A 9,504-nucleotide genomic window follows, 5' to 3' on the forward strand; every position below is an offset into this window, starting at 1 on the left:
TTGTTTTGGTTGTTTTTGTATGTGTAAGCACATTGTGATCAACGATGCTCCAAAGAAAAATTCCTCGTATGTGTCCTCATACCTGGCAATTAAAGCTGAGTCTGATTCTGATTCTGATCAGAAGTGTTTAATCGGCTAATCATTCAGCTGTACTTGTATATATTGTTGGGTGGTTACATTTTTAATAAAACAGTGTATTTTATGAACTACATTGTGTGCAACAATCTTAATTTGGAAAGTATAGTAGGCCTAACTAAAGCTGTCGAAATGAGGAAGTGGAGTACAAAGTACAGTATTTATCTCTGAAAGGTAGCCTATGGAGTAGAAGTAGAAAGTAGCATGGAAAGAAAACACTCAAAATACTTCAAAATTGTAGGCTACCTAAGTAGTGTTAATTGTAGGCTACTTCGTTACATTCCACCACTATATACAACCCAAATAAAATAAAGTCATTTTGAGGCATAGCCTAGGCTACGTAACGTTTTGGTGACAAAGTTGTAGCGGCAATCCATACGCTAAAGATATCTACAAAAAACAAAAAAACGCAATTAAAAGCGGTTAAGACGTTAAGCTAAACTGGACAAACGCGGATTGCTGCGCTCACTCCCGCGGAGGGCAAACCACCGGCTCTGTTTGTCCATCGCGTATTCCGTAGTGACCCATATAGCACACACTTTGTGCGCAGCGTTTACGCAAACTAATTTTCAACCAGAGTTGCGCTTTGCTTTAAGGCATTTTTCTCTTGTCTTCACCGTTGTTGTATTAGAATACATCAGTGCCACACTTTTACTTATTTATCTCTACAGTGTGTTTATTTTTCTCTGTCCTGTACTTCACTGCACATTCTCGCGCAGCATTGACTGTCACGTGAGTTGGCTCGTGACAACAGGAAGAAGGAATGGCAACTGTAAGGATGCTGCTGCTGCTTTGACACTTTTCGACTCTGGATTTTAATATCTGCAGAAAGCGACAGACAACAATGGCTTCTTTTATAAAAGAAACACAAAGGTGGGCTTTTTCACAATTCAGAGACAAATAATAATATCAGTTGCGTAACGTTAAGAAGATACCTGTAGCCTAATCCAGAGACAGGAAGACATGCTTAAACGTATAAATATTGGGATCTGGTGCATAAATGGACACTAGCAAATACGTTACACTAGTTTGGGGATGATTTAAGTTACTGCTATTATCATGAAACTGCTTCTTCATCAGATTTTTTACTTTTTCATGATTTTGCGTTTTTTGGTAGCAAGCATTGATAGTAAAGCTGGATAGTGAAATGGCTACATTTTAGTAACGATACTGCTGTAAAACTTTGCGATAGGACACATTCAATTTCACAACTTACTTTGCAGAACGATGTTTTCCAATTTAATGTGGTGATACATTGTTTTAAGTTGAAACCAGGCAGCAGTAGCTTGTGTGTGTGTGTGTGTGTAAACAGTGTAAAAATCCATGTTGTAATTGTAATATTTGTATTACAACATGGATTTTTACACTGAGTTAAAAGTCACAATTATTCTGAATGGGTGCTTGCATGTGTCATAGTGGCTTATTATTTGAAGTGCTATGTGATTGTGACTTAAAGTAGTTTTTCATGCTTAATTGATTGCAATAATAATGTACATACATACATACAGAGTCTCAAGAGTAAATCATCATGTAAGATGCACAAACTGGGCCTAAAGTCCACCATTCTTCAGAGCTGGTCAATTTATAGTAAATTAGCTTTGTTGTTTTACTACCTACTAGTTTTTAGAGCACATATGTGTACTAGTGAAATAGTTGTGTATAGAGCATATTTACTCTGCAGTAGCTAGTATGTCTGTGTGTGCGCACGCTAGTCTTTATCCTCAAAAGTATGTGGACACTACTTAATTTTAGGCTGCTATGCACTCCTCACACTTGTACTGATGTTCTTGTTTACCCTGTGAAACCTATTGCAATAGATAGAAGACACTACTGTTTGCTATATGTTTGTAGTTTATGTGTGTTTGTTATCAATATGTATAGAGGTACCTTTTGAATATCACTGAAAGCCAGCGTGACATGCCTTTTATGCAAGACATCATACTCTGGCAGTAAACCGATTCGCTTTCTTAACTAAAAGATCTGAGTGTTTTCTACACCACTGACACCACTCACAACTCTTCTTTCCAAAACAGCATAAAAGAAGCGGTGACTTTCATCAACGCTATTGATGAGAACAAGTTCTCCAGGCTGATCTCCCGCATCGTACAAAAACTTCATCTGAAGGTACAGAGACTGCACAGTTATCTGTGCCAAAGACAAGAGGCTTTTAAGGCTTCTGCTGCAACACTGTAGTGCCAGAGAGAGCAGTGCATGCATAATGACTTACTGGAGCATCAGTCCCTCTTGGCTCTAATGAATGCACACACATGCCTGGCCGTGTTGATCATGGTATTTCTTCCACAAGAGCTGGCGCTAACTGGCTGTCAAGCTGTCAGTCATTCATTCCAAGAACAATGTGTCCGTTTACTACACTTTATTTTGATTTGCTATGAAAAATGAATACACCTTTGTTTATGAATAGTATAAAATGTAATAGACATTTTGACATGTCATAGGATGAAAAGCACAGGTGCAACTATTGCTCCCTGACATTGCATCCTGTTGGTTAATGTTATTAGTTTAATCAGCACTTTAGCGGCTCTGATAAGCCAAGATGTCTGCTGTGAAAAACATTCTTTTCACACTGGGTAAAACCCTTCTACTCTATTGTTGTTGCAAAAATGTCCGATTACGTTGAATTTAATTGGTTACACATAATCTATTCTACTCTTTAATATTTTTATTTTGAAAAGTTGTTGATTCTCATCCAGTAAGCATCTTTTCATTTATTTGTCAGTTCTTGAAAACAGTGATTTTTGGAGGATCTTTTTCACATCAACACAGTGAATTCTCTTTTTTAAACAGGGAGAGCGGACATTCAGTGAAGAGGAGGAAGAAAAACTTCAGACTGCCCTCTTATTGGATAAACGGGCTCTCAGTCTAGTCCTGGAAACAGCTGCCTTTATACTAGAGCAGGTGAGGGGTGGTCCTTACGGAATCAATTGTACCTGATTTCAGTGTTTAAAATGCTAATTTTAATAGCTTGGAGTTTCTTGTATGTTAATGTACATACTGTATATAGAGAGAGAGATTGTGAGAGAGATTTTGTGCGCGTTAGTGTGGCTCACGTTGTTAGCCCGTTTCTCCAGCTGGGGTCACTGTTGTATCATGAATTGTTGAATTGTAGCAGTGTTGAGTGTTAGGGGTAAATAGGAATAGGACTGTAAGAGCGATCTGTGACACCAGTAAAACATAATGGAAATTATTATAAAGTTTCTACTCTAACCCATATCTCCTCTCCTCTGTAGGCAGTGTATCATAATGTAAAGCCAGCCTCTCTACAGCAACAGCTGGAGGGGGTTCATCTAAACCCAGACAAGGCTGAGGTGTTCTCTCAAACCTGGGCAAGTTCTGGACCTGAGCTGGTGGAGAAACTAAAGCATAATACCTTTGCCCCAAAGAAGGTAGGCTAATAAACATGTTTATTATTTAGTTTCTGTTTTTCAGCACTAACTCTGAACCTTGCCTACACAAACTACCACCAGTTTACCTACCCCTGACCATGTTTCTTTTTTTAGTGTAAGATTTATCCTCTCCCAGACACAAGCCTACTTTTCACACTATTTTCTTTTTGAACTGAGCAATGTTTAGTGAGACATTATAGTCTTTTAATACTAAATTGAGAACCAACATCCGACTATCCTCATCCAACCTGACCTGCTGTTGTGTGAATTCATTCCAGCTGTTTGATTAGAAAGACTTCTGTGTTTAGCTGCTCACACAAGTTGTCACATACATTTTGATATTGTTCTTCTATATATGTATATATGAATTTGTTGCTGCCAGGATTTATACCTTTGCCATATATGTAAACGTATATGTGTTGATTAAGCACTGACACTTCAAACAGCGTTCCTTACAAAGCCAAGGGATTTAAAATCTAACACAGAGTAAATAAGCAGCATGTACTGTATGCATCAATCACATTATGCTGGAGTTGTTGTTGCTGTCGTACATGAAGAGATGTCACCTGCCTGGGTCTTCCAAGTCATCTTTCTCTCCCCAATGAATATGTTGCTGCCAGCAGAATGCCGTGGCAGCCATTGATACTTGACACAACCTCTACTACATAACTGACATGTATATGTTTTCTCTTACCTTTTTACTATATATACTATACAAAAGAGTGCAAAAAATCTAACAAATTATGAATACTGTCACTGGAGTATGAGTACTACTGTAAACCAGGAGAAGAAAGAGTAGAAGTAAAACATATATTCAGGTTATAAACACTATCCTAACCCTTAAAACTTATTTTTGCTTTTGTACGTCTAGATTAGTTCTTTGGTTGTGGTTTCTATATAAGCCGTTACAGGTTTCTACCACATCCTCTTGTGTATTTTAGATTTCTGCAATTTGTGGATTCTTCAATGAAATTTGTTTTCATGTTCTGTGAAACAAATAAACTAAACTAAACTATCCTAAGGGTAATGGGTCTGTGACAACTGTGGATATTTTGTCACAACAATAAAAATCGGAAATATAGCAATCATCATTGAGGTGCACTGTTCATTTAAAATGTACTCACTCGGCTTGACTTGTTAGTCTTCATGTTGGCCAGTTCTCTGATTGATTAGCCCAGTTGCTGTTTTAATCAACTCTGCTCTTTACAGAAAATTAAGAAATGTATATTTGTCTGTGGTAAACAGTGACGATTCCTTTGACTACCAACTTTAAATCACAACTACCAGAAATATTAACACAAGGGAGCAGGAAATACATTAGACTGTCATATATTAGACTGGAAATATATTAATATGGTATTGTGTGCTATTTGCCATTGGTCTGACATTATTTTGGTTATAATAATAAAATACAGAATATGCAATTATTTCAATTAATTTATATTGGTTAATTTCTTTAAAGGTATTTATTTGCATTGGATGGAAAATCAGTAACACATCATATTGTAATGTTTATTCATGCTAATGTGGATGCTGTTCCAGTCAGGACAAATGTGGCCCAGCCATTCCTCACCTCACACCTGTCCTCTGCAGCCGTGGAAGCATCCAGCCCAATAAGTCACACATGGTTTATTATTATGGCCTCACTCTGCATCATAAAACACCTAACTGCCCTGCCTTAACTCAGTGCTGCTCATCTATCACACTGCTACAGCTGACTGAGACTGAGCGTAATAGTCTGGCAACATGCAAACTTAAACTTTGAGAAGATTAAGCAACGTTCTACAAAAGTATATCTTGATAACTATAATCATTACCTTATTCCTAAGTGTGATAATACAGTGACTTACTGCGATTATATTTGCTGTAGGTCATCTGGTCAGCAAACAAGCTATTAATAACTCGTGCACACGTCCATTTTTTTAAGACTAGGTTGACAGCCTCATCTTCATAAAACTGGATGACCAACTTGAGAAAGTCACAACTTATTATAAATAACCTGACAATAAGTCAGAAAATCCATACAACAAATCAGAGCTGCAACAATTAGTCGATTAATCAATTTGTTCATTGATAGAAAATTTATTTGCAACTTTTACGATAATGAAATAATTTGATGCCAGGTTGTCAGATGTGAGAATTTTCTGGTTCTCTTGGTCTTACATTGTAATACATAGAATATGTTTGGGTTTTGGACTGTTGGCAGTTGACAAGTTGACATGAACTCTAGGATACTGTGATGTTTTATAGACCAATAATAATAATAATAATAATAATAATTAATAATAATAATAATAATAGACAGATTAATTGATAATGGAAATAGTTATTAGATATAGCCCTAGAACAAACTTAAGGTAACGTCTAAGTTACAGAGGAAAGGTAAAAAAGTTATTAATTTCAACAGATTGCTTGGCAGTGTTTTCTATTTGCACATTTCCTTTTATGATAATTATATTATAACAAAGTTAATTATTATAGCACTTACCAAAATCAACAATTACAAAGTACTTTGTAAAACAACAAGAATAATCAAGTAACAGAAAATGAAAAATGTAGGTCAAATAGTGAGAACATAATAAGGAAAAAGCACTCATAAATTATACAGATATCAATAAATAAATATACCTATTCTTTTCAGAAATTCTGCTTCCACTGTTATTTTGTTGGAAAATTTCCACCTTAAAGTTTTTGAAAATGTGTCTAAGATGTATTAAATTGAAGTGCGAGGCTTTAATACAACTACCTCAATATTAAAGAAAGACTGGCTCCAATTGCAGCTGGAGTATGTCGGCTGGCAGTTGAACCTGCAGATGGCCCAGTCCAGCCAAGCCAGACTGAAGTCTCCCAGTGCTGTCCTCCAACTGGGCCTCCGCAATGAAGACTCTGAGGTGTGAACCAACACACACACACACACCACACAAACACTGCTCGGTTGCCCATGACCCCCAGTCCAACCTTGTGCCAACCTAATACATTAAAATGCATACTGTTTCAAAATGGAGCGTTTGGCTGAAAGGGGTTGAGTATCCCAGAACCGGGCACAACGATGGTTAGTTAAGACTCACACTACAAAATGTTGGCTAGCTTCAGTACTTGTTTAAGCTACCCCACACACATTTAGAAGATTAAGGTTTGACACAGCTTCTTCAGATGCTTTCTTAGAGTCATGTTGTAATAAGCAGATTCAGAGGTAAACATGAAGTTTGAAGCAAGAAACACATACAAACACACACACACACACACACACACACACACACACACACACACACACACACACACTCCACCACACACACACACACACATAGTATGCGTACATAAACAGTGTGCACGCCTGTCATTATCCTTGCTCTTCTTCTCTCACCACTTCACATTAACTACATACAAAAAACCTTATTATCCACTCTAATCAGATACCAGTTCTGCGTTTATGCCAAATGAGAAGCATCTCCAGTCTGTTTCTCTTTCTTTGCTAATAGACAGTAATCCCACTGGTGTCTGTCTTGACCCAGAGGTAGACGTACATCTGGCTCCAAAGTAACTCAAGTGTAAAGACCAGAGATCAGGGAGCTTGTTATCTGAAACCACCAGGGTGTATTTGATCTCTTGAGAGAGTTTCACTGTAGCTAGAATTGGACAGTGTGCATTTTTTGGAGGGTTGTATTCTAACTAGCATTGAACTGTAACCATTTATGCACAGTTCAGGCTTATTTACAATATGTTTTCGTTTAGATGTCTGCCTTATTGCCGTTATTAGTGATGCTTAGATATTGTTTGCTTATTCTTATGTTCTTAATACTCAATCTTTGCATATAGATATGAGTGTCACTTTAAAGCAAATTATTTTGGTGAATGAAGCCTTGTTCTAAATATTTGTATGTATGAAAGGAAAACACTAAGAGGATACCAATGGTTTTGACTTTTGAGTTTCCACTGTAGAATTTTACTTGTTCCCATTCATTTGTATTCAGTAGAGCTCTTTGGATCCCAATTAGCTAATGCTATGTAGTTACTCTAATAGCCAAGACCTCCCTCATGAGCCTCCCTCACTCATTTCTTTCGTTTCCACTGAGAGAAGGATTGCTCTGTTGCTGTAGCAAGAGGAGTGAGAATGCAATAGGCTTTCTTTTTTCACATTAAATGATTTCCAGCCAGTATGTAATTTCATTTTATTTAATCTTGTTTTAATGTTTTCAATATTCAAACAATCTTAAATATGCTCTCGTACTTAGTAAGATACAATTAATCAAGTACTGTTGATGTTTTGACATGTATTTGAAATACATTGTGCAGATTGTAAATGCTACAAATGATAGCAAATTTAGTTACAGTATGGCTGGTTTCTTTTTAAAGCAGTTTTGGTCTCAAAATGGTGGGACTGATTCTCCCACGAGCCTGGATAGTGTTGTTCCAGCTGACTAGTCAAGTGTCTCTCTTGCACGCTGCTTTGTATTCAGTCCCTTGAGAATGCCGGCTCAGTCTAAATGTGGAATTAGGCATGCCATTTTCAAATTGTTGCCGTATTAAATCAGCGCCTATAGGCGTTAGCTAGAAGGAAAAAAAATGTTCTTCTTTAACTTTTTGAATGTGGCAGCATTTGGAATTATTCTTTGTTTTGGACTATCTTCTGCTGTGTTTTCCCTAGGCTAGCAGAACAGGCATAACTTTATTTAAATCCACTTACACAATTCCCCTTGTGGGAGGAGATAGCTGGGGGGCTAAAACAAGGCTGGTTAAAAGTGTAGAGGGATCAACTTCACCGCACATTACTGAGCTGCACATCCTCTGGTGAGGTACAGGGGGCACTGTTGTCTCACAGGTTGGAAAGCATCCCTAAAGGGAAGTAAAGTATTGAGAGTAGTGAGAGATGGATTGGATACCTTGTTTAACTTTGTATTAAAGCAGTTTGAGTGTGCACAGTGTTTTTTTTTTTTTTTTTTTTTGATTTTTAGATTAGAGTTTCCTGACAGTTTTTGTTTTCTTCCAAACTCTCTGAGAATTGCTCTGCACAACTTCTGGAATGTCAAAACACTGCAATGACTTGGGAAAATAGCTGTGAATAGAAGTAAATTTCAGCTGTAAGTGTCATACTAATTACAAGGCAGATTAATAACATCCTCACTGCCAACTGTCTAAAAGAGAGGGGAGAAATTAGACAGGGGTCAGGGGAGGGGAGGAAGGGGCAGATAAGGAGAGGGAGAGGAAGCAAATATGAAAGCACATAGGGGGTATACTAATGAAGATGAAGAGGAGAAAGGAAAGAAAATGAAAGAGAAGAAGAGGAAGGCGAAGGTGGCCGTCTGTATATTATTGATTGCCTGGAACCCAAGTGGAGAGTCAGAGACTATCCCATCTGACCAGCCTCCTGCTTCATTAACACTCTCCCTGAGGAGGAGGAGGAGGGAGAGGAGGAAGTAGGGGAGGAGGAGTACTGCCAGGGAGCTTCACATCTCCTTCACCAAACAATATTTGGCATACAGAATATGTAAAGTACAGTGAAAGAGATGTTAGGAGACATGTTTGGACGAATGAGGGGACTGCTTTTTAGGAGTTTTTAATTGAAGCATTTATTGTCATTGGAATTTATTTTATAATATTTCCCCCTCTCCCTCCTAAATGTGGTTACCAACAGCATACATTATTGTATATCACTGTTTCTGCTTCAGTGCAACAGTGTAGAACCCCACCCAGGGGAGCTGCTTTTCCCTTTCAACGGAGTTCGGTTTCAGTGGAAAGTTGCTGTACTGATGAAGCATTTCAGTACGTCTGCACACAGGTAAATGTCCTTACTCCTACCCCTCAAAGGATGGGTGGGAATGGCCTCTTTCATTGTAGGTAGGAAATGAGACCTGTTGCTAGGCTTGTTTGTTATTCCAGGGATAAACAAAACAAAAACAAAGCGGAGTCATTAAAATACCTAGGAGATATATTTATCTATCTATCTATCTATCTATCTATCTATCTA

General features: G+C 37.7%; 1 protein-coding gene across 2 annotated transcripts in view; it reads left to right on the plus strand.

The window, feature by feature from the left end:
- Positions 1-702: 702 nt before the first annotated feature.
- commd10 (COMM domain containing 10) overlaps positions 703-9,504 on the plus strand; it is a 61,207-nt gene continuing 52,405 nt past the window's right edge. The window contains exons 1-5 of one of the 2 annotated variants that reach the window (XM_032515640.1): positions 703-1,008; positions 2,169-2,259; positions 2,941-3,051; positions 3,384-3,539; positions 6,320-6,430. In XM_032515640.1, the coding sequence (XP_032371531.1) occupies positions 980-1,008; positions 2,169-2,259; positions 2,941-3,051; positions 3,384-3,539; positions 6,320-6,430 (498 nt within the window). In that variant the 5' untranslated portion in view covers positions 703-979. The remainder of the gene's footprint in view (positions 1,009-2,168; positions 2,260-2,940; positions 3,052-3,383; positions 3,540-6,319; positions 6,431-9,504) is intronic. The other variant, XR_004331949.1, reaches the window with a different exon arrangement.

The sequence above is a fragment of the Etheostoma spectabile genome, chromosome 5 (genome assembly GCF_008692095.1).
Source record: "Etheostoma spectabile isolate EspeVRDwgs_2016 chromosome 5, UIUC_Espe_1.0, whole genome shotgun sequence".
Lineage (NCBI taxonomy): Eukaryota > Metazoa > Chordata > Actinopteri > Perciformes > Percidae > Etheostoma > Etheostoma spectabile.